Source organism: Ciconia boyciana, chromosome 3 (genome assembly GCF_034638445.1).
Source record: "Ciconia boyciana chromosome 3, ASM3463844v1, whole genome shotgun sequence".
Taxonomy (NCBI): Eukaryota; Metazoa; Chordata; class Aves; order Ciconiiformes; family Ciconiidae; genus Ciconia; species Ciconia boyciana.
The window spans coordinates 53,419,622-53,445,208 of NC_132936.1; the positions used below are offsets into that span (position 1 = coordinate 53,419,622).

The following is a 25,587-nucleotide window of genomic DNA, read 5'->3' on the forward strand; positions in this document are numbered from 1 at the left end:
GGGAATATTTTTTAGCTTCCAAAGGAGATCCAAGGGCAGGAAGTGGATGCGTAATAACCAGTTTGGCTTGATGCATGTGCTCAGAGGTTGAATGAAACAGGCAGCTCAACTATGTGAAAGAAATAATCACGCACTGACTTTCTGTTTCATTGCAGATGAAGCTGTACTTCATCTGCCATAGTATAAATGCATTAATCTAGTCAGGTCCCCTCAGAGACTTTTTGTCTATGTTAATCATTTAATCAACAGTCTTATGCTAATGTGTGTTTCTTACCCTTATTTTCTCAGTAACTTTTTGTTGTTGATGTTATACAGTAATAGTGTTCCACAGCTTTGGAACACGAATTGAATAATTGAATTGTAGGAATTACTTACTATGTTGTTGAGAGGAAATGAGTTGACGTGGACCACTGTGGATCTGTGAATAACCCTTACATCCCAACCACAAGAAGAGCCAAATGTACATCACAACTTAAATATATGTGCTTTCAGCATCTTTTTAATGACAGTCATTTGGCTATTTAGGCCACATGCTGCTGTAGGGATAATACACTGGAATTTGAACTAATGTTATTCTTTGATTTATATTAGGGCTTAGTTCACATATGAAGGTTTATTTGTTTTTTGTTTTTGGTTTTTTTTACTTAGAATGGCTGGCTTTTGAGGAGTTAATGTCAGACCTGTAACCCTTCGTCTTTCATTTTCCTTTTCAAGCTATTGTCCATACTCTCGATCCTTGAGAAGGAAGGGTTGAAAAGAACCTTTAACTATGGGAGATCTCTACAGTTCTTCAGAAATAAGAGATAGAGAGGCCAGAGATCATAATTAAATACTCTATTTTGAAGCAGTTTGTTGAATATTTCAGCTTGAAATTGGATTCTTTCTTATATAGCCATGCAAATTTAAAATTTCAGAATATTCCATGATATAATAACAGTGTAGTTGTAGCCCTGATTTAGGTAATAGCTATAACAACACTTATTAAAACCTTGAAGGTGGCAGAGAAAAGGTATAATCTCCTTAGGGTCAGTGCTCATTTTTTTTTGTAGGTTTTCTGCAGAATTGAGATAGTTATATTCATATTGAAAATCCAGATGGACAATCTGACAATGTACCTCGGAACTTGTAGTTTTTTTCCCAAATCTTTGTAGATGAAGGGTTTTGTACTTTGGAGCTATAAGTTTTAAGATAGATACAGAAGACAAAGTGAATTCTGGGAAGATTTCTGCTTAGGCAGTTGCCTTCTCTTAAACACCAGGAATTTTGAAATTAATGCGGAGGTGTGTGTAGTGTAATGTATCACATACAGACTTTCTTTGGTGCATATGGAGTGGTAATTTTAAGGTACATATGGATGTTGGGGGCAGGGAAATTTGCATTATTCTCTGCTCTCTCCCATGTCTGCAAGTATCCTCTGGTTTATAGTATTTTTCTTTGGAAACCCTGTTCTGCAGAGGAAAAACCTGCATCTCTGAGGCCTAGAAAGGAAAATTGAGGAAGATAGCCTCCACAAATACTGCTGTGTTTGAATAGCTGGTGATATAGTAAAGAGAAGTAAATTGAATGGTAGCAGTTTATGAATTTTAATGTGTTTTTTATTCACTTACTATTTTACTGTATTTTTAGTTTTCCATATATAAAGTATGCAAAGGACTGATTAATCAGAAAAGTCATTCTTAAATGTAAATCCATTGAACAAAACCAAATCTCATTGCAGCAAATATGTCTAAGAAAAATATTGTTTATTCACACAGCTTAGATGTGGATATGAGAAAATATGCTTTAGTTTGAAATAGGTGTAAGATGGAAAAACGTTCTGAGTATGTGCGCACCAGTTAACATCAATGCTCCACTTAATACTAGCATTCACAAAACTGTGATGCTCTTAGGGGGCACAAGCATATATATGCTAGTCCTGGCTATCTCTGCTTAGCAGCTGCAGACAACCTTGAAAGGAATTTCAGTAATCCTTGTAACGAACCTATCTAAGCAAGGAATCTGCTGTTCTTTTCTCTCCAGCAATGGGGTCCTGGAGACCAGGTCCTAAGGAAGCTTAGCTCAGGTTGTGGTGTCATGAGATTGATTGAGCCAGCCTAACAATTCGCTGCCACTGGAAGGAGGGAAGCTTCTTTTTTTACCCCTGCTCCCAGCTGCACAGCCCTGACACCATGCATGGCCTCTGGTACCCACTGGGAACCCAGCTCACTGATCTGAGGACATTGCCCCTCACCCCCAATAAGAAAAAAATTCCCAAACCAAAAGCCCTAAATGTTTTCTGTTCAGTCTGGATAGTAGCTGGGAGCAGGAAAGAGTTAAGCAGACATACTGGTTTTAGTATCTGAGACAAAGATGGCATTTGAAGGCAACTGGATTTGGGGACCCCACAATGTGCTTGATTCAGGGAGACTGCAGAGGGGTACTGTTACTGATTGCTTCTGAACTATGAACAGTGGGCTATGGAGTTATGAAAAGAAGGGGCTGTATACCACTCCCAGAAGTAGGGTGCCTCCCTATGCAGTTGGGAAGGGAATCAGTCCTGGGACCATACTGCCTGAGAGTTGCAGGGAACAGAATGGGAGATGTGTCCAGGAGAAGGCAGTTAGAACAGGCATGGGGCTGAAAGCACGAGCAGAGCTGACAAGGCTGGCGGAAGGAGAGGCAGTGCCTGCTGGAGCCACACTATCTTCTCTTGTCCACTCACCACCCAACACTGGACTCTAGAGACAAGTGGAGAGGCAGTGATGGGGTCCCAGCTGCCAGAGAGTCCCTGTGCCAGTCTGTCCACAGCTTGCACCAGAGTGAGCCAAGACCACTTCAATCTGTCAAAACCTTTTTCCTACTGAGAGAGTAGTAGGGAAGCTACTGATTAGTGCTGACACATGTATCTTATTCTGGTGGTTCCTCCAGCTGTCCATAGATTCAGGATATTTGGATTCCAGGTGTCACTTGTGTGTTTTCCAGATGAGCTCCTATTAATTTTTAGTCTGGAGGGTGTTGTCCTTTCCTGCTTTGCAGCTGGTCATATTTTGAGTTGGTTCCAACAATAATTTGCCCAGCAATCATAAAACTTTCTGTCAACAGTAGTTTATTCTTTAAAGAAAAGAAACCTAAATGACTGATGCCTTGTAGATTATCACCAAAGAGACTAAGTTTTGCAAGTGACTTGTGTCTGTTTGATGTTCAAGCCTACTGTGAGCTAAAGCCTAGTATTAACTTCCATCTACCTTCTATGGTTTTAACATAGCTCAGATTTGCAGCCCTTTGGCTTCTGTTTACATCTTCCTATTTCACCCCCAGTTCCTCTGCAGCAGCATATCTTCCAGGATACATTCCACAGGAACATGTTCCTAGTTTGAGGATTACTGCTGTTAACTTAAGTCCTGCAGCAGTCTCACAAGGAAGTGATAATTTTACGTGATAAAGGATTTGCCTGAAACTGTGACTATGATTCTGCTTTCTATGCTTCGTGTTTACTTGTGTTATATTAGTGCAAATGAGATCTCAATCAGATTGTGGATTTAGTGCTGTGTTTGTATGTAAGTGCATTTAAAAATTTAGAGAAAAAAATTGAAATTTTGAATTTTCTCTCTTCTCTCCCTTCCTGTGTAAGGCAAGTATGCTCTAAAATTACCAAGTTTAGGTAAGTGATCAGTTGTATAAACTGTCTGTCTTAAAAGATACACATCCTATCTTCACGTTGGGCTAGAACATATCTATGAAGTCTATAAGTGGAATAAAAATTTTAGTTTTTCATTGTTTGTAAGCTTACATAATTGGTATGCTCTCTGCCCCCCATTTTAATTGAGGAATATATAAATGAGTTGAATGGAAAATAAAAAAAGGAAATATATTTGAACACAGTTATTTGCGATGTAAGTCTATTATCTAGCTTTATACTTTAATGTGCATTAGCAGATCTTTTCCTGCGAAACAAAGAGTGATCTAAGGTATGGAATGAAATGATGTAGAGGATCTATCTTGAAAGTAACGTATTTAATATAATTTTCATTTCTTTTATAATCTCACCTTTTCATGTAACAGACTTGCCACACATACACTATAAGAAATGGTAAAGCTCACTCTTGTGGTATAGTAAGAGAAGTGCAGAAGCAACAGCCCTTTATTCTTCACTGATCTTTGTTTGCACATAAACATTAGAAGTGACCCTTAAACATACTGCTTTCTGTAGATAGATCGTTGATATTTTCATTCTTCTCTCGATGAACATGGTTTCTTTTGTTCTATTTTTCTTTCTGTGGTCTAAGGAACTTTACAGGATTGATGCAGTGCACTGTCAGGCTGCTGGACATGTGTTGATGCTTACAGCACCACTAACCAAAGCTGCTTTACTAAAACTCACTGGTTTTTCATCAATCATGAAGTTACGAATGCAGCCAATGAAGGAGTTGCGTGTAGTCAGGCTGGATGTTAGCAGAGACTCTGGAAAAAGCAGATTTAAAAAAAAAAAAATAAGCTCACGATAACCAAAATAATCAGTTTGGTGGTAGAATCTTTTCAATTTGCTACTAACTGCAGCTCTGCTGAATCTTCTGCTGAATGCTGGGTCTTTTAAAATGTCTGTCCTACTGCTGGTATCCTAGAGGCCATTACAGTAGGTATGCGGAGTTATCTACATTTATGTAAAACTCTTGATGCTACATAGCCAGTAGAGGCCCAGTCTTGCATTTTTTGACAACTGCATTTTCTTTTAAGGAACAGAGTAGATGAATCCCAGGGTGCGTGTTTATAATTTCTTTTAACATTACATGTATTGTCATCTGTGTCTGATTTTTAGTTTTCTATATTTAAATGGTATTAGTTAGTATTATATCTTGTTTGTTGTTGTGAAGTTCATTGTAAGATTTTTCTGTGCCAGGGTGATAATAGCATTATAGAGCCAATGTATGGGATTGCTTTAGTATTCTATAATTAACGTAGAAATAGAAGGCTCTATTATAAAGCAGAACAGCATTTGCAATTACCACTTTATATTACCTCTCTGGGAAGAGTTCTGTCCTAATAAAATTCCAGTTTGGATTTAAAGAGTGAACAGGCATCTGCACATAGATTTTATTATTCCCTTTAGGCTCATTTTTCCTCCTGGTAGTGTGGGATGGATGAGAACATCACGCACTCAAGCCACTAATCCAAGATAAGCAATATAATAAATTTTATAGTTAGAGCTGTTCATGATTGACATGCAAGTCACAGAGAAATAATGCTGCATGTTTTCAATGAGAAATGTACAGGAGATGACTTAAAAATTGAATCACGTAGTGTTGATTACAGTTTGTATATGAACCCCAACAGCATAGCTCTGTCTGTTGAATAAGGGAAGTAAATGTAGTAATCTTGGCCCACACTACACAGATGGTCTGTGAGTCACAAATTCGCATTAGCAGACATCTGTGCAATAGAAATCACCAGTCAGAAAAAGAATCTTCATGTTTTGTTTTGTGTTCCAAGATGCCATTGCTTGAAGAAGGGGAAAGAAGCCTATCAGCAATGAAACCTTGAGACTCCAGTTACAATGACAGTGAGTTTCCAATCCCATAAATAAATAAATCAATCACTTCTTAAAAAACAGTAAGCCCATACTGGAAAGTAAAGTGGAAAAAAAAGTGTTTTTTTTTCTAGCTAGCTAACTTCTCTACTGAGTCCATACTTGACCCTCCAGCAACTGTGAATGTTTTAATTTCAGTGAAGCAGCACTTTTTTCTTTGAGAACTTGAGGCAGAATGTTTCTTATCAGCTGTTGAGCCTTTGAATTTTACCAGGTTGTTCACATGAGATATGTTTTGTTCTTTTTTGAAATGAAAACTAAGTCTCTATGCTTTCTCTGGAAACCGTGTTGAAATTTGAGAACAATGTACCACAAAGCTGCCAAAAACTTACCTGGTACACCTCCAATAAACACTGGTTCCCTGTGGTCAATTGCCTTTGGATTTAGTGGCCCTACCACATGGTTGACTTCAGAGTCTACATCCAGCTGCACCACATTAGCATCTCTAATAACTGAAAGGAGAAGGAACAGGGATCAAGAAGATTGTAAGAAGTAGCACGTGAGTTTTCTATGACAGACAGGAGTTATCTGTTTGATCTGAGTAGCTTGATTTAGTGTTTGCTAGATTGGGTGTGAGCCATCAGTGACACTATGTAGGCAGATTCTGGAATAGAGCAGGGCCAATGGAAGATACAAGGGAGCAAGGGTGCTTTTGAGTGGGGCTCTTGATTGCTGGCAGCTGTGTCTAGGCTGCAGGGTATGAGCATACAATGGCATGTGTCTTAGAAAAACTGTTTGCCAAATCATTCCCAATAGGGGACATACTAGAATGCAGTGAGGTTTCCTCCTTGCTTGTGTGCCTGGGTTTCCTTCAGAAGGAAACCAGGATGCATGGGGAAAGGGTGCACACTCAGGTTTCTTCTGGATATGACACTGGGAGACATCCCAAGTGAGCATCTAGACAGGAAGGTAAGGGAGTTCAAAGTACCTGAGGTTTAGAAGTACTTTCTGACTTTCAAACCCAGGAAAGAAGGATGGCTGTCTGGCACAGAGGCAAAATCCTAACTGTAGACATCTCTCTCTGTGAGGAAGGGGCTCCCCAGATCTGTCCTGTTATTTCACCTTTAAGGGCAGCATATACTTGTGCCTACTACATTCTACCAACTTACTTAACCTCTAATTGGGAAAAGAAGAATATCATCTGGTATATGACTTAGGAAAGGCTGCCAGCATTTCAGCTAGGCTGTCTTGTGTTCTTTTGAACAAGGAGCTTTCATCTTTGCTTGTCTTTGTAGGAACTTGTGCTTGTCCTCCCCCGAAGCTCTACGGTTCCTGTATCTGAGGGACGAATACGACTGTGTCTTTCACACAAACTTGTATCTTGACAGGTGAAAAGGAAGAACTGAAAATATGACCCCATTCCCAGTGCACTAGCCCATGGAGATGGATATCTGGGGAGAGAGAACTGGGCTCTGTGACCTTACTTAGGGGATTATCATGTTTTACTGACCTGCAATTCGGTGCCACCTGCCATCGCAGAGGCTCTGTTTCAGTGTCACTGAAGTTGAAAAATCCCTGATTCCGTTATTCAGTTTCACAGTAACCTGGAGGAAAATAATGTCGTTGTTACTGTAAACCCCCTCCTGTTCTCTTTTTTCCTTCTGTTGTAATAATGCTGTATTCCCCATGTATTCAAAACATGTCTAGTATGTAAGTGAAAGAAAAACATGATTTCATTAAATTCTTTAAAATAAAGTACCTTTCTAATTCACAGATTTAGGTTTTGGTTTTTTTTAGATTCAATAGTTCTGCAACATTTCTGATTTGAACTCAAGGAAGAGTTCAAAAAAAGATTAAAAAACAACAGCTAATTTCACTCAAATTTTCTAGTACTGCTCCTCTATAATTTCCTGTGTGGTAAATTAGTGTTTAGAGGCATCAGATGATGTTTTGGCATCTTGCTAGCCACTTAATAAGGAAAACAGTCATGAAAAACCCAAGTATAAACAAACAGACAAGATGTGAGAAAGGAATAGATAGGGAACTTAAGAATGACTTTGAAGTTACTTGTTCAAGCTTACCAGCAAATCTCTGGCAAAGCTAGAAAGTGAACCTAATTCTCAATTTTGCACCTCTTCTTTAGTTATGTGGAAATGTTACAGCAGCGGCAGAGCAGTGTTGTGTCCCTGTTGCGGGGCACAAGATTTCCAGTGGTGATTGTTGGAGAACTCCAAATACTGAGTCCAGCCACTCAGGCTTTTCAAATTTCTAAGTTGTCCCTGATAATGCTGACACCTTGTTGACTGAAAATGTTGCAAGGAAACAACTTACATTTAATTTTAGAGAATCACTGTTTCAATATAGTTGTAACTAAGAAATTTTAAAACTTTTTTTCCCACAAGGGTACCAGCAAACAAAAAAGAAATTATTCTTATGTTCTCTTTTATCCACCCTTGGACAAAATATATAGGAGCGATTAAGGCAAGTACAGAATCATGAGAGAAAGTGGTTCCTTAATAAATCACCCAGACAGGCTGTACTGATAGAGATGCATACATTTAAAGAATGAATTAAAGGTGCTGATTGTTCTTATTGTCCAGCAAAAATGTTTTCACAAAACAGGTCTTTGGTAATGCATTCAAAGAGAGCAGATAGTTAATGGTAAAAACCACAGGTGCTTACTAAGAAGATAACTGGCATACCTGTTGCAGTGACAAGCAGGGAAGAGCTGCTTTTCCAGGGTGAATTTTGTTTATGAATTGCATATGCATTATATAGGAAGTGAGGTTTGAAGCAGTAAGTGAAGCAATATCTTTTGTTAGACCAACTGATACAGTTGGAAAACCAGGCAAGTTTCTGGACATACAAACCTTCCATCAGATCTTTACATAAGAAGTACTAGGCTGGACCAGTTGTATACAGATGCAGCCTTTAAGTGTGGCATGATACACAGCAATGCAATATGCTTTAAGAAGTTCTTTGTTAATTCACCAAGGACTAGCTACAGCTGTAAGAATGGGCTTTATCTTACCTAATCAGCTGTCAAAAGTTAAGTGCCTAACTGAAGCACCTCTTGTTCTCTCTATAGTCAATAAAGAAAAATAGATTCTCTGAATGACAGCTCATTTAGTCACCTATATTAGACATCTGCTTTAGGACAGGATGAATCACCATGTTCAACTGTCCAGTCAGTCACTTTACTGTAGGTTCCTGTTCTTGTGAGAGAGGTGACAGCATGTTTCCTCAGGTGTTGCACTTCTAACTGAGGTACAGGCAGCCTCACTTAAATACTCTTCCACTTTGGTTGAGAGTTAGATATTGGGTAGTGCATTGCAGTGGTTAAAGAATATCCACACTGCTTAGTCTCGACTATGCCCTGAGTTTCTTTTCTGCAAAAAGGAAAAAAAAAATTCCCCTGCTCTAAACCTTCGCTTGTTTTGTCCGCTTAGACTGCTTACTACTGTATGTGTGCAATGTGTAGCATGAAGGGATCCAGATTTTAGCCATGAACATAATAAAAAAATAGCAACAGCAACAACTATTTGGTAAGTTCATTTCAAACCTCTCTCTTTCAATTGACAGACAGCCTTACAAAAATCCAGAGGCTCTAGCAACCAGATAACAGACAATCGGAAGTTTCCCTTTCCCTCACTCTCCCCATCACACACATATATGTTAAAGCAAGAAGAGTCTGAGCGCAACTCAGACTTCTCTTTTAACAGACAAGAAATAAAAATTCATCAACAGTTACCTTACTGGTAACTGTTACACATTTTTAATGTGTGGATGAAAGAGCAGCACCAAAGAGTTAGTGCTCTTTCTTCTTTTCAACTGCTCATTAAATATTTATAGTTGGTATCAGTAAAGTGATCTGATTTTTTTTTAGGTGTTATTTTTTGTATTTTAAAAGAAATATCTGGGTTGCCTAATCTAAGCAGTTAATATATTTAGGAGAGAAATAAGAATCAAGTAATGGCAAATTTGTAAGACAAAAGCTGCATATAGCAGAGCCCAAGTAGGTAGGAGAGGAACCAGTCAAAGCAGTGGAGGAAATGTGACCTTCATTATACCTGTCCATTTCTCATGTGCATATTCAAGTACTCTCCATTCACGCTGTGACCATGCAGTAGAATTCCTGAGCTGCTTCGGGGACGTATTTCAAAAACAACTTCAAATTTCAGGCCTAAACTGAAGGATTCATCTGTGAGGGAAAAAGAATAACATTCTTTTTGTACTGAGTTAGTGATTAAATTGGACATCTATTCAAAGTCAAAATAGAAATTCAAAGCCCCAGGGTGGAACTTATTTGTCCTGTCTTTAAAAGTATTCAGACATGTGCCAGTACACATACTTGAAGAGATGGCGTGGTGTGCCGTCAATGACCCATTTCAACTTTTGTTTTGATTATGTTTGCTTGGAGAACTAATAAAGGTTTTGTTATTTTTCTCATAATTTAAAAAAAATTATTTTCTTTAAAAATATTTCTTAGCAATGAAATGGACAGCAGAAAATAAATTATCTGTATTTTTTGGCAGTTTCTTATTGTGCAATTTTCTAGACATTCAGCAGTCTTCATACAGTGAGTGGGAGTTCACTTGAGCTTTGATGATTCAGTTCAAGAAACCCCCTTTTTCAATCTGGTGGCAGGCCAGGGAGCAAATTAGAAACACTGTCTAATTCTTCTTGGCCTTGCCAATGAATAGGGTTTTGCAGTTTCCTTTCCTGTTCAGATCAGAGCCTATGTGACCAAAACCCCCTCATAAAACACTTCCTGGAACACAGCAGGCCTAAATGACAGAAAAGAGGTGTTCTGTCATGCTGTTCATTATCAAGATATGCAGAAAGCCTTTCCTTAGGATTTTTGAATTACATGTTGTTTTATTAATTAAAAACTAAGGGATGACCGTTTGCTGGTATACTTGGTCTTAGCCACACTGACTTCTATATATCTGCAATAATTTTTACCATATTATAATCTGTTCCCTTGTGAAATTATTCTAATTATTTGAAATACATACAGACATATTTGTGTAATGTTAAGTTTCATGGTGACATTGTGACCTGTCAACATCGGCTGCTTACCACAATAATGATCTGTATCTAGTAATCCTTACAGCTCACAGCCTCAGAAATTACCACACCCTTTAGTGAAATATGTCATTCTGAAGCACAGTGAATACTACAGTCTTATTATGGGATACATTTGTTTAGTAGTGTATTACCAAGGACGACATATCCTCCTTCTGATGAAAAGTATGTTCCTGCTTCTGATGGGCCTTCAAAGCAAGGTGTTACACTAAATGTCTGTGAAGCTGAAGTAATTGATCTTCCGTTGAGTTGTAAATTGCTGAGACAACCACTAAAACTGTAGACAGAGTTAATCTGAGGGGGGAAAAAAGCATGATTAGTAGATAAACTGCTTGTGGAAGGAAATGAACTCTTCTGTCCCTATTTGTACTTGTTTATGAGCTGTAAGGCTGTGATCATCTGGTGCGTCAGTTTTGAATTAAAAAAGTTTCCAGAGAAGAGAAGCTGGTCAGATGCTTTTTGTAGCCTCTCATGTCTCTCTGATGACTTGAAGGTAACTCCAGCTTGTGTTGTTTCTCAAACAATCCTTACTGAACTGTTGGAAACAAAGCACAACTAGAGCAAGGCAGTTTTATACATACCTCATACCCTCAAGCAAGACAGGGGTCTACTTTTTCTGAGTAGTGTATCTATCCTGTTAGGCACATAACAGTAAAGATTACCTTGAAGGAGACTTGGTTATGTTCATTTTTGATTTAACACTCCTTTCCATATACTTCAGTATCCAAGATGTAGAGCAGAATCCTAACTTCTAGGTACTGTTTTAAAACAGAAATACTAAGGCAACACTAAAATCTCTCCAAAACTCATTTGTATCTCAGACCTTAGGGTGGAACTGATCTCACCTAACTTTACCTGTCTCATCTAAGCTTGGATGTCACTAGGATTTCTCTGTTTCTCAGAGACCACTGGCTTTCCAGTTGCTGCTGCAAGCATATGGAAGTCTAGCCCAGCTACCACCAGCGCAGCCCTGTGGGAGCTTTGCTGTCCACTTGAACTGAGCTGTGTGCTCCTCAGCATGCTGAGGATTGAGAACATAATATGCTTTTGCCTGAACTCATCCCTGCAGTCAGCTTTTGCCTTAGCTGTACATAGAGGTATGGAATGATGTAATGGGTGTCTGCTTTACCTGGATATTTTTTACAGCTTTTCCTGGAGCTACACCCCCAATATAGAGTGGTTCAGTGACTTGCCAGGTATTAGCATTACTGCCAAAAGGTTCTTCCAGTACTCGGAGACCATCAATTATCAAGCGACCAATATTTTTGCCTCTAATAAATATCACCTAGAAAGGGAGGAAAAAAATTTGGAAGATTACTTTCATCTGTTGAGGGAACACTCTTGTGCAGTGGAAGAAGATAAGAAGTTTGAGAAGAAAAGCTTGTGAGTGATACTCTACAAGCCTGTTTTATTAACTGCCAATATTCTTTGCTGGACAACCCTCTTTTTTCACATTGATGTGAAGGCTAGATAGTAAAACTGCTGTCTTACATTTTGATGTACAAGGCAGAAGTAATCAAGGTGTCACAAGGTCTACTGAGATCTGCCCATCTTATATTCGCATATATGATTCATTGCTTACAGTGCTATCACTGTTAGCATTTTCACGGTCTATGCCAGTTTTATGGTCTGGATTCATCCAGCCTGCTTTGAACACTTAAGTGCCCAAGTTAGGAGCTTAGTAATTGGAAACTTCCTCCGTAGTAAGTGAGGAGAGAGAGGTACCTACAGAGCAAAATTCACCTTGACCCCTAAAATCATCTCGTTATTTTCATAGACTACAGAGGGACCCTAAGACTGCTGTGCTCCTTGGTTAGGCACTTCAAAGAAATTTGCTGAACAGAATTATCCCAGTCCTTCCTTTCCTAGCTAACTTAACTCTTAATTGTCTCACTGTTGTGCTTGTTTCTGTCACTTCTGTTCAGCTGTTAGTGTTGGAAATTGCCAAATTTTTATAGCTGATTCACTTCCCTGTCCCTAGTTAATGACTTGATAAAATGCTGCATTGAGGATTTAAAAATATTGGCAGAAGTTTCTCAACATATAGGTGTGGTTATGAATACATGAATGAAAACTCCCTGAGCTGTCACATCAGCAGTGTCTTTACTGCAGCCTTGATAGCATGTGCCATCATAATGATTGCTTTCTTTTACTTACATTGTGCCAAAGGCCATCATTGTATTTCTCTTGGCTCTTAATTCTTATCTTCTGATGACCAGCATTAAACATAAAAATGAGTCGGCCATGAGCAACGAAAAGGGCCATGAAGTTGGTCTCTTTTTGATCCGAGACGTAGAAAATCATTCCGTGAGATGAATGAGTTTTCAGACTGATAGAGAACTGAGCTCTGGCACATAAAAACATAACATTAAAATTAGAGCAGGTATAATTGACTTAAATCAAACTGCAGGCAGAGGAAGACTGAGATTTTCCTCTCATCCAAAGGAATATGCATCTCCTTTATGGAAGTGGTGTTTCTGAGAAACATTCCTTACTGGTTTTTGGAGTAGAACTCAAAGTTGGAGAAGAAGCTGCCTTGCAAGGAACTTGTTTTCAAAAATTAAAATCTCTGGAGTGAATAAAATCAATACAGACCATGAATAACTGACAGTATATACACTACATTTCCATTTCTATTGAACAGCAATGTTGGGGGACTTTTTAACTGTGATGGCATGGAGGCCTGACTGTTCACAAATCTTTAATGCTTTTCCAGACTCACTGCTAAGCTTCTCCTTCTTTGTAGTTCCTTGTGAACAACATGGCAAGTTATACCGACTTGGTTTGACACTGTTGACAGTGAAGATTTCTTGAATGATTGTTATTATTACTTTGAGTCTGAAAAATGGCAAAGCTGTACTGGTGTAGGACAGTGCCAGAACTGATTAGTCCTGCTTCTTATGTCAGGTGACTAGCCTAGCTTCCATTCTTTGTATTGCCTGAAGCATCTATACGTTCCCCATTGCATGTGTGTGTACATTCCACACACATACTTAAGGCCCTTGCCAATATCGGTTGTTTTAAAACATCACAAGTCATTGTTTTTTTAAAATGCACATTACAATGATGAGGCTGTAATAACAGTTGTAAAACAAATATGTCTTGTAGGGACGAAGAAACATATTAGAGTTTCAATTTTTCTTCTTCATATGGGCACCATCAGGACTGCCCTAAGTAAAACACTATTGAATTAAAATGAACATAATGCTTTTTTTAATTTAAGCCAGGAAATAGCACTCTTCTTTTCTGAGTTAGTGGTCTGGTATGCTTCCAGGAAGCACTGTGTTGTTGAATTTATAGTCTTTCATGGAAAGTATTAAACCAAAATCCTTTGTTGGTCATAACATACCATATGGCATATTCTGTGGGAGCCTAAGAATTAAATGTCCACAATATCTGGACTCATTATTAATTGTATTTCCATTATGGCTCAAATTGGACATGGTTTTCATAGCTTTATGTCCTCCTGCACTGTGTAGATTCCTAACCATTAAACAGCTGCCAAGGTCCACTCAACACATAACAGCTTCATTTCTTGGTGAACTATTGTGTTCTTTTCCAGCTCTGCTCTAATGTCATTGCTTCTTGCATAAAGAGGCCTATGGTGCATTGCTTGTATAGAACTAACAGCCTACAAATAGGCAAGGAGACACATTTTGTTAATATACAATGTAGATGAAAACTCCACAGAAGGGATGTAACTGGAAACACATTCTATTTATTGCTCTTACTCAACCAAAACACCTTTTAATATATCTGTCTCCTCCCCAATGTATTTAATTTTTATTTCTAAGGTCCCTTTACCTTTCACTGAAATCCTTTGGTATGTGATCAAATTCTTGCCGGCTGTTTGCTGTTCCTCCAAACTGATATGCATGTTCGGTTGCCTTGGGATTCATGGGCAAGTGGCACTGAGGGTCTCTTTGCATATTCACTTCTTGATACAAATTTTTGAGGCCAGTTGAAGGCTGTGAAATCTTGTCTTTATCTCTTCCCACCTTCATAGAAAGAGAACCATTAACCAGAAATTTTAACTGAGATTGGACATAATAAAAATAACAGTATCATTTATATATAAGCTAGTAATATATTTTTTCCTTACAAAAATACCAGGAATGGCTGCAAGTCAAATTTTCCATGAACAGATCTACTATAGATGCTGATTTAGGGCAGAAGAAGGGACAAACAGAATACTTGTGTAGCTAATGTAATTACAATTCAATTCTTTTGCAGTTTTCGTAATTGAATCTTTTCCTCTCTGCTTTTGATGATATCAGCTATACTATAGGCATAAGAGGACATGCTTGGACTAAAAGTTCTGCATGTTGGAAGAGGGTTTTTTTTCCACATTTATATTAATGTATGCTAATTGTACCAGTAGAAAGAGCCACACAGAAGTAGCTGAGAACAGAAGCAAGCTTATTGCCTTTAGGATATAGAAGAAATCAAGAAGGCTTGTTTCTGCAGTACTTTTTTGAAGATGTCATAAATTTTGTTTTACAGTTCTAGTAAGAGAGAATGATGCGAATGTAGGCCAGATAGATAGATTGGGTCAGGGCAGTCATTTGCAGTGATGGAATATGTAAAGGAATGTGATCCTTTCCTTCATGTATTTGAAATATTCTTCATGTGGTACATTTTGGATCCATGATTTGGAGAATTTCCAGTCATGACACAGTATGTATCAACTTTGGAAACCCCTAGGGTGGTACTGCGGCAGTTTGTAGCAAACCTTTTTATTACGGTTTCCTTTGGCTTTTGATGAGTTTTTTCCTTTCTTATGGAGAAGAGCAACTGGAGGAGATTCAACAGGGCATCCGTACAAAGAAGTCTGAACTTTCTCGGAGTACTGCTGGAAATCTTCCACTTCAACCTCTCGATCCAACCTGTGTTTCAAAGAGGGGATGACAAGAAGAGTTTTTTTCCAAGTGTTGGAGTTGTCTTCATAAAAATCACATTATTTTACATTTATAGTTTTGTTGTGGTTTAGTCCCAGTTGGCAATTAAGTACCACACAGCCACTCGCTCACCCTCCCCGCCCCCAGTGGGATGGGGGAGAGAATCGGAAGAGCAAAAGTAAGAAAACTCATGGGTTGAGTTAAGAACAGTTTAATAATTGTAACAAAAAAAATAATTGTAGTGAGAAGGACAACAACAAGGGAGAGAGAAAGGAACAAAACCCAAGGGAAAAAAACCCAGTGATATAACCACTCACCACCCGCCGACCGATGCCCAGCCCGGCCCCGAGCAGCGATTGCTGCCCCCTGGCCAACTCCCCCCAGTTTATGTACTGAGCATGACGCCCTATGGTGTGGAATAGCCCTTTGGGCAGTTGGGGTCAGCTGTCCTGGCTGTGCCCCCTCCCAGCTTCTTGTGCACCTGGCAGAGCGTGGGAAGCTGAAAAGTCCTTGACCAGTGTAAACACCACTTAGCAACAGCCAAAACATCAGTGTGTTATCAATATTATTCTCATACTAAAATCCAAAACACAGCACTATACCAGCTACTAGGAAGAAAATTAACTCTGTCCCAGCTGAAACCAGGACAAGTTTAAATGATGTTTGGATGGTTTGGATCACGGATAAAAGTACAGATTTATCAGTCAACGTTTGGGTAACGCGAGCAGCCTATACTACTCTGCCTGTTGTATCCATGCTTGCATAAACAGAGAGTCTCAATCTGCAGCATCGAATTCACTTTAAAATCTTCTATATAAGAACATTTCATAAAGCGATTAAGATCAACAAGTTCTGACCATTTTCACATGACCAAACTCCTAACTTCCCCAGCTTCTGTGAGATGCCTTGATATAATTTTGTTTCAAAGGCAGAGCTGAAAGCTACATAATATAAATGTAAATTACAGCGATGCATATTATACATTGCACCAGCAGCATTAGCAGGTGCAGTACTGAAAGCTGATTTACATCAAGTTATTCCTACTTTAACAATGTCTTAACCTAGCAGGTCTGTGCCAACAGATTGCATGGCAAATAAGGTAAGAAACTTATTCACACATGCTGTCTAGCCTCACAAAATGAGAGAGGGATTTTTATTTCGACAATAAATCAGTTCTCTTGAGCTACTATCTGAGCTGTCAGGCAGTGACTGCCTGGTAATGTGTTTGGGAGGATGCTACGCACCTAGTGAAGTAAGCATTGCTTATGCAGCCAGTGAAGTTGGCTTGCTGCGTTCTCAGGGGAGAGCCGCCAAAATAAAACTTCTTAATGCTGTCCAGGCTTTCTCCTGCTCTGTCCTTTGCTGGGTTCTTCTTGCTTTGTTTCTTGTCATCAACAGTCAGCTCATACCTGCGAAGGCAAAGCATCCATTTTGTAGGCTAGTTATGGAAACGTCAGTGCCAGTGGTTAGACAGCATATTACATGCACTCAAGATGCTCCATGCTGCGTGTACATCACTGAATGGTAGTGCTGAAAGTCATGAGAAGACCCCCTCACTTTCAGCTGTGCAACAAGTAGCAGTGCAATTAACCCGCAGGTGAAGTTGAGTCCAGAGGCCCATGGATTTCATAATATCCTGGGGTTAATTGTGAAGTCCAAAAAAATACAGTCCACTCAGTGAAGACAGATAACTAGGGGATTGCTAATAAATGGATGGGGCCACCATTTGGGTAAAATAAGATCTAAGCTCATGCCTTCTTCTTTATGCCCCTATCCCTTTTTCCGTCTCTTTCATCACAGTACATTGATGTTTGAGCTTACACAATGTTTTTTACCTAATCTCATATTGCAACACATTAAGTGCTGCAGAAGTCAGGAAGGATTCTGTTGCTTTAATAAGAAACTGAGTATAACTAAAGCATCAGCCATTGATTTTGTTTGGCAAGGTCAGAATTCAGCACACTCAGGGAAACATGACAGTCCCCAATGCTATTGCAAGGCACCTTTTCACACCTTCAGCTTTTCAAACTGTGTTTCTTGGATGTCAGAAGTCATAGGTACAAACCTCCATTTCTGTTAGAAAACTGAGAATGACCTGGTTGTATCTGCATAGGCAAGGTTCTTCAAGAAAGATGCTTTGATTATTTGACCTTCTAATAAAATTTTAAACATAGAAAACAACAGTAAAACATACCAATAAAACAATGCTTTCAAGTTTTTTAGGACGCACATATAGAGACTTATTCCCTACTGCTGTATTTAGTCTTACATTTGTGTCTGTCAGTGCTAAAAATATTTTGAACACTGTATATATCCCAAATTAATGCTTTTTGTGAAGATGCTTCAATTACATTGGGGTCAATTTGGGATTGCTTTAACAAATCGCAACAATCAATCCTGCTGAAAAATGAATCTCATGCTAGTCTTAAATTATATTAAACTGCTTTCATACCTGAGGACAAATAAGGACTAAGCTTTTAGAAAAACTGTTATTTTAGTTTTACTAAAAATTCTCAGCATCTCGTGCTCAGGCCAAGCTGGCTAGTTTTCAATCACATTTTGGCTTTGTATTTTTTTAACTGAATTGATCAGTTTAAAATATCACTTAAAAAAACCCACTTAAGCATCACTTTGAAAGTGAATATTAAATGATAACGTGCTTTACAAGAAATATTTATATTCTAAAAGTAGGGAATAAAAGATGCTGGACAGCTTTACCTTTCTGGGGTGACAGAAGTAATGATGAAGTGGGTTTTTCCATCGTCGTAATTTCTGTCTGATGATTGAATTTTGGTTCCACTTGCATTTAAAACCACAGCACCTCTGTCCATAGAGATGGATAATACATCTGACTGAAATACAGACAAAAACATCTTCATAAGCAAGTGTTACACAGAAAAATTAACAGTTCTGTGCATTTTCCTGTTGTATTTATTTTCCTTCCTGCTGTTTTCCCCATTTGTGCTTTATTTGCAGAAAGGTATACTGAGAAGCAAAACAGGAGATGATCTCATTAGAATTTATATTCTTGCTATTTTTTAAGCCTGAATTCTTGGAATTCTGCTGCTAATTATATCTCATTTATCTGTCATATGAGCTCCTTTCATCTAGCACAGATGTATGATGTTTACATTTCATTTATGTTTCTGGTACCCCTCATACTGTATAGAGTAGCTGTTACTGCAAGATTCCTGCGGACCAATACATTTTTTTCTTTTCCTAATTCCCTCTGATTAGATCCGTTCTATCACTCAAAATTATCTCAGAGATACGATGTGCTGCCTGGGTCAGACGTACGGGATCACCGTGGCACATAGCAGGAATATTGTCTGTTCCATTAGAGCAAGCAGTGCCACTGTGCACTGGTAGGAGTCATCCTGTCTCATTCTATCAAGTACTAAATAGCTGAACCTGCATTTGTTAAGTAGGGCACTTGGCACCTCATAGGATTAGAGCTTTTGAGTTAAAACCAGAAGTGGTGTGTGTAAGGCCTCATTTATGCACACGATGGTAACTGACATGGTTACTGATTTCAATTTAAGGCAATACTCCAGGCTGTAAAATGTAAAAGTTCAGGAGCGGTTATTGTTGTCATACAGCCTTCCCTGCTGCACTGCTGATGATCTTCTGCAAGTATGGCAGAACAGATATTTGCGGATGGTTGCAAATGTTCTGTCATCTGAGCTCATGCTTGCTGCAGATGTCAGTCTGAGCCTTCAGGATCTTGGACTCACTCTGGCTCACACAACATTTTGGGAGTGCAAATCCGTATTTCTGCCCATGTCACACCTCTGAGGGGGCATTTAGAGCAGCCTGGCTTCCCATAGCTGTAAGGAGCTATTCTCAAGTGCAGCTTTTCCGAGTCACACATGGAGATCTAAGTACCATCTGGGAATATAGGCAGCTTTCTGACTGATTTCTGTCAACTCAACAATGCTCAAAATACCATCCTACTAATTAAAACAAATTTCGTCTTTGCTTCTAGGGAATTGTCTCTGGGTGGAAAATGTCAGGCCCTTAATATTATTTGTACTTTCATAGCACCTACAGGTCCAAATAGGGATTGCAGTGCTGCTGAGCACAGCAAGATCCTCTGTGCATTTCTGCCCTAAGGACTTTATTGAGCACAAATGGATGCATGTTAATTGTAGGCATATGATCAAATCCTCTCCTCAGCATCAAAATAATGTCTAAACATTGCTGGTTTTCATCTGTAGATCAAACTGTGAAAATGAGGTCATCAATGAATGCTTCTATATTGCGGACTGCTTTCTCTATTATGAAAAGATGAAGTGAGAAATTGTATTATTCCCCTAGTATTCTCCTGGGAAACAATCCAAGGATAAAATAAAGCAAACTGTAAAGAAATATATACTCACTCCTTCGGAATAGTAGAACAGCAGCCCGTTGGGCTGCAATGTCCGGAAATTAAAGCCTCCTTCAAATTCAGTAAAGAGGGAAACTTTTTGGCTTGATGCAATGAAGCTCTCTCCATTGAAATATGCTTTGCGGGACATCTGTGTATTAAATAAAACAAAATTACAAGTACATTGCAGAAAACATTCAAATCATAAAAAGAATGAGGTTATTTCTTTTTTTTAAGATGTAGCCAGTTCAGTTCTTCTATAAAAACTTCAATTTTTCCTGCATGTCTTAATCTAATTTATATAGGCTATCCCTCACATGCTGTGAAAATCTTAAGAAACTGTAGCCATTTTAGACAGTATAAGCCAAATGTTCTCAGTTTCCTGGGATTCTTGGCCTCGTCCTAAGTCTGCTGATGTTAGTGAGCATGAAGACTGGAAGCAGAGGGGGCTCAAGCTCCTGTCAGAGCTGTGTGGCACTGAGTCACCATCCCAGCATGTGATATATTAGTTTGCGTGCTGTACTGAGTGCTGGTGTGGGAGGCTGGCCACGGCGGTCTATAACCCTCTGAGGCTGAGAAGGAAAACTGGGTCTGAGGTAGGACAAATTGCAGCTAGCTTCCTTGTTGACAGAGGGTGAGATTGTGTGATGAGTTCTACAAGCGGTGGCCTCCTTCATCTTCACAGGTTTGCAGCATGGCTTTGGATAGACATGGCTGTAGTATAAAGACCACAAACACTCTTTAGATTTACCAGCCTTGCATTATAATGAACAAACGATGAAGAATGGAAGGGATTAGAAACAAAATGGCATTTTCTCAGTGTTAATGCTGGTGCGGTTGGTTTGTGTATCACAGAGGAAGAGCTGGCCTGACTTAAGGGGAGAACTCATTTGAAGGGTGAATATCTTGCTGTCTTTTTCATTTCATACATCTGTATTAGGAAGCATGTGAGGACAATTCTCGTTTCTTTAAGAAAAAATGAACTATGCTGCAATATTTCCTTTCAGAATACAGCACACAATTTATTTCAGATCCAGCTTTCACACTGCAATCTCACATATGATAAGAATATCAAGTAAAACACCTTGTCCTGTAATTCAGCGTGAAAATTGGGTAGTATGTCAGCAGACTTACACACACACACACCACCCCTGTCCGTCAATGAGTTTCCTTGGTTCAAGACTTTCTTTCCATTGCTTGGAGTAAAACTCAAGCTCACAGCTGTATCCATTGCCAAAATTTTGTTATCTCACAAATGATGTTATGCTTACCAGTGAATCCTCTGGGCACCCATAGCTGATTCCCAGGGTTCCTGGTTCTTCTAACAAGTTGAAATCCTTCTTTTGGAACTGAAAACCCTTCATGCAGCCTTTAAAGCCAATACTTCCTGCCAGATGTGAACTAATGCTGTTGGAAAACAATATCAAACAAGCTGCAGTTAGATAGCCCTTGCCTTTCTGAACAGACTTTTATTGCCAAGGTGTTCTAAAAAATTTGAAAGAGCCTGAATCATTTGCCTCACTAGTGCCCAATTCCTGCATCTTTACGTAAAACAGCTCAACCACGTTGTGTGTTTTGAAAAGTCAAGATGCATCAGATGTAATAAATGTTATGGGGGAAATATACAAGAGTTCAGAGGGGAGATCCATATATAGTAATTTTAAAAAGATAAAAATAGCTGCTGAAATGGAAAGTCTTATTTTTAAATGGATTTCTACCCACTTACAGTGAAAATCAATGGATTTCTATCTCAATTTTTTATCATTTTAGAGAAGTCCTGTTTTAGTTCTCCTGTCTTGCTTTAACTAGCAAGCTCCGTTCTTATCTTGGGAAGCAACTAAAACTCTGTTTCTTAACAAATAATAGTAACAGAGGTCAGGGAAGTAAGAGTAAATTCTGATTGCTGATGAGTGGGTTTACATAGTTGTAAATGAGAGCAGCAGGTGGGCTTCCAGGATCCTTTTTATGTCAGATTTGAGGCGGGTAGCACAGCAGTGTATCCCAACTGCTCCTACTCACTGCTCTAAGTTTTTCAACTACACCTCTCACCAAGCTATCACAGCATTACGGCAAGGGCAAATATAATTGAATTTATCCTCACAATACTCACGCTGCATGAAGAAGAAGAAATTTGCCTAAAATCACAGAGGGTCTGTGACAGGGCAAGGAAATGACATGGGATCTATTGGGTACCAGTCCAGGAGATAGCTAGAGAACAAATAATACACTGAAGGAGTGAATGTGAAATCTGGAGTTTTGACCTGGCTACCTGTAAATGGTCTTTGTGATTTCTACAGGATGGACCTTAGTAGAGACCTTCTCACCTCACATGAGATGATACTGACAGTGTTGACATCTGCTTCTGTGCTAGTTGTCTGTGGGTTATCTCATTGTAAGGTAGACATTGGAAACATGACAAATAAAATCAGGCTCTGAAAACGCTTAATTTTCTACATTGGCAAAAATGGATCATCAGGTGAAGTATCGCAGATGTACATGTCTGAAATAAGGTGAGAGGAGGAGCACTGTAGGGGCTTAATCTGCTTCTCAGCAAAATCAGCAGGAAGGCAAAATCAACAGGAAGGCTCCTGCCATCCTCACTGGGATTTGGATTAGTGTGGGATATCAGTCAACCAGTTTAATCTCTATTCTGACTGACCATGTGACTGGCTAGATGCCATAAATATACCTTTCTGTTAAATGCCATTAACTTAACAACATTTTCTAGGAGCTATAGAAGATAGGTTTTGACCTAAAGAAAGGCTTCTGAGTTTGTTTCTTGACAGTTCCCAGCACCTAGTGCTCCTGCCTCCCCTTAGCTTTCTGCTTTATGCAGTGACTGAGTTGGGAGAAAAATAACATATAATGGTACTTCCAGATACATTTATGTGGGAAAAAAGGCAATTGACAGAGGAAAGTGCTGTTGAAGTGAATGAAAATGTACTGCTTTGAAAGAATATTAAACTATTTCTCTAAGACTACAGCTCGTTTTCCCCCCTACTGCTGCCCCCCAATGTCAGTCAAATGTAAATCATCCTAGAAAAAGGAACCATAAATATCAGTAGTAGATATTAGTAGTAGTAGCTAGATAGTAGTAGATCATCAGTAGATGTAATGGTAATAAAAACTTATGCTCCTGATGAAAATGGAAAAATGTCACCACATTTGGACCATACTTTTTGCTGTCTACTCTTGTCATGAGAACAAAAGCTGGGTACAGTATCCAAGGCAAAGGTGTAGCTCTGTTTAAATAGTTTCAATATACATTTTTCAATATTATAATTGGTCATATTTTTACAATGCCTATGGATTTTTTTCTGATATGACTTGTTCATTGAGATGCTGTTTTTCCTGCTTTGACAGTACCTTCTAGGTGTTCTGCAGCATAACCACAATTCACTCAGAAAACTGCAGGCATAATTCATGAGATTTATCTTGTATCCTACATTCGTGAACAAGTTTTGTCTGCCATTGAGTTGCTCAGCTTCCCAGATTTCTAGGTCCTTCTGGGCTTTTTCAGTGTTCTCTAGGCTTGATTAACCAAAGTAATTTCCACCATCCTTTCGTGCTTTGTTTCTAGATCATTAATGTATTTAATACCAGCCCTAAGAGAGATCCTTTGGGCATGTGCTGTAGTCTTTTTATACTGTGAAAATTGAAGAGTTACTCTATGTCCTATTTTCTCTTTCCCAGCTGCTTTCTAACCTACTGCAGTCTTTCCCCCTTCCACCTCACTAGTTTGCTTAATAGCCCCTTATGACAGACCTTTGTAAAGAACTATTTGAAAGGCCAGATAAATTATATACTCTGTTTCTCCCTTGCCCACCATTTTGTTTGCATGTTCGAATAATTACATGGGATTGAAATGCATCATTTTCCTTTACCTGAAATTTGTCCCGATCTTAAAAGCTTAATCTGTAAGTGTTTTATAGCTCAGACATTATTTATCAATTTAACAGGCTCTCCTGACAACAAAATAAGGTTTCAGGAGATTTACCACTAATTCCTAGAAACTATTGTGGCAGCATTTGCTATCTTCCCCCCACCCCCCTCTTTTTTTTCCATAGAGGGTATTTTAAAGAGAGGTGGTATTTCTGTTAGCAGTTGTGACACTTAAAACAGCAGCTGGCGCCCTTCTGAAAATGCTGGCCTTGCTGTCTGACCCCGGGAATGAATATTGCCTGTCAGAAGAGCATACCCTTCTTCAAGCAGCCAGCCTGCTCTCCCAGAGCGTGACCCTGGTCCGGCAGATTCCCACTGCAGGAAATGAGAGTTATACAGTCTACTGAGATTAAACTTGGCTTCTGTCAAATGGTATGATGGGAAAATGAGACTTTTTCTTTTCTTCCCACGCCCACACAGAGCCAGCTGACTTGGGTCTAGAGAGAAACTGAGATGGATCAGAAGTGAAGTGCATAGTAGGAAAAGTACCATCTTTAGATTTGAAAATGCAGTTGGTAGAGGGTTTTGATCCTTCAGCTAGTGTATTGCTATTTTACAAAGATCACTTTTTGCAGAGCAAGGAGGAATAGCGATTCTATATATTAATGTGTTCTTTCAAAATGCCTTTTTGTTTTAAGACAACAACAGTTTCTGTTACCCTTACTAAAACTAGACCAGTTTCAGCAGAATTTACTTGTGCTGGATCAAGCCTAATCCTTGGTACTTCAGAGCCCTGAGAGACACTTAGAAGAGTATCTGAGGCGTTGTTTTTACATAAGGTGTTGAGGCTGGGGAAAATGTTTTATTGTAAGCCCTTCAGTACAGGTCATACAACATAACTTAAATATGGTGATTACTTGAGGATAATGATTGAATCCCCGTTGTAAACCAACCTGGAGTGCAAGATCTCAGCAGGTGCTCCTCCAATGTAGATATCTGTGAATGGCATTGCTGTTCTTTCATTGTCCACACTTTTTATATGTCGCCTGTCTACTACCAAGATCATCTTCTTAGAATTGTGATATATAATAGAAATCTGAAAAGAAAAACATGTGCTTAAAAGTGCCCAAAATGTCATCTTTTGTGAGTTGTCATGGTGATTTTGCAAAAGCAATTGCATCTTTATATCTTTTTGTTTGAAAAGTTCCTCCCATTTATCAAAAAAGTTGTTTGCAAATCGGGAGAAGCTGACAACAATTACTAGTAGGGAGCTTATTTTGATGTCACAATTTCTCTGATGACTGAAAACCCAGGATATTTCAGTTATGAATAAATCCACATGAAAGTACCCCATGTCAGATTCTACACTGTGGCACACAGATAAGCTCCATTAACTTCAGAGTGCTTTATTGATTTATCCAAGAAGTTAGGGCATACTTCTTAAAAAACTTATTTAATTGTCAAAGCATGAAAGGCTTAATTGTGCTCTGCTTAAACAGGTTGAACAGAACTGTAGCTGTAATTTTGGATCAGGAATCAGACTTTGAATTTACGTTAAGTAAATAGCAGGAGAAGCAAGCCACTAAGGGGGATTTGCTACTGTCGCTGTCACAGTTACCCTGGCTTAAAGTGAATTGTCTTAAACCAAATACAAGTAGATATTTTAGATCTGCCAAAGTCCCTAAAATACTATGCATATATAAAAGACTGCTACCACGTTAATTCTCCCTTCAAATGAAATGGGAAATGCAGTATTTCTTGTAATACAATGCATAACAACTAAGGAGGTCGAGTTAACGTAACTACATGTTTTTAGTTGAGGAGAGTTGTATATTTGAAGGACATAGTTG

General features: G+C 38.8%; 1 protein-coding gene and 1 long non-coding RNA gene across 5 annotated transcripts in view; one reads left to right on the forward strand and one right to left on the reverse strand.

Annotated features, from left to right (window-relative positions):
• Positions 1 to 7,234, forward strand: part of LOC140649056 (uncharacterized) — a 9,346-nt gene extending 2,112 nt beyond the window's left edge. Inside the window, exons 2-3 of one of the 2 annotated variants that reach the window (XR_012041453.1) lie at positions 5,467 to 5,536; positions 6,799 to 7,234. This is a non-coding gene — a long non-coding RNA (uncharacterized lncRNA). The remainder of the gene's footprint in view (positions 1 to 5,466; positions 5,537 to 6,798) is intronic. The other variant, XR_012041452.1, reaches the window with a different exon arrangement.
• The window catches only part of LAMA4 (laminin subunit alpha 4), a 115,786-nt gene continuing 93,350 nt past the window's right edge, over positions 3,152 to 25,587 (reverse strand). For all 3 annotated transcript variants that reach the window (XM_072855705.1, XM_072855706.1, XM_072855707.1), the window contains 14 exons: positions 24,691 to 24,833; positions 21,127 to 21,262; positions 19,869 to 20,006; positions 18,208 to 18,341; positions 16,734 to 16,898; positions 15,324 to 15,477; positions 14,396 to 14,589; positions 12,749 to 12,938; positions 11,721 to 11,876; positions 10,726 to 10,885; positions 9,574 to 9,704; positions 7,014 to 7,107; positions 5,896 to 6,015; positions 3,152 to 4,440 (listed from right to left, as the gene is read on the reverse strand). In XM_072855705.1, coding sequence (XP_072711806.1) covers positions 4,295 to 4,440; positions 5,896 to 6,015; positions 7,014 to 7,107; positions 9,574 to 9,704; positions 10,726 to 10,885; positions 11,721 to 11,876; positions 12,749 to 12,938; positions 14,396 to 14,589; positions 15,324 to 15,477; positions 16,734 to 16,898; positions 18,208 to 18,341; positions 19,869 to 20,006; positions 21,127 to 21,262; positions 24,691 to 24,833 — 2,061 coding nt within the window. In that variant the 3' untranslated portion in view covers positions 3,152 to 4,294. The remainder of the gene's footprint in view (positions 4,441 to 5,895; positions 6,016 to 7,013; positions 7,108 to 9,573; positions 9,705 to 10,725; positions 10,886 to 11,720; positions 11,877 to 12,748; positions 12,939 to 14,395; positions 14,590 to 15,323; positions 15,478 to 16,733; positions 16,899 to 18,207; positions 18,342 to 19,868; positions 20,007 to 21,126; positions 21,263 to 24,690; positions 24,834 to 25,587) is intronic.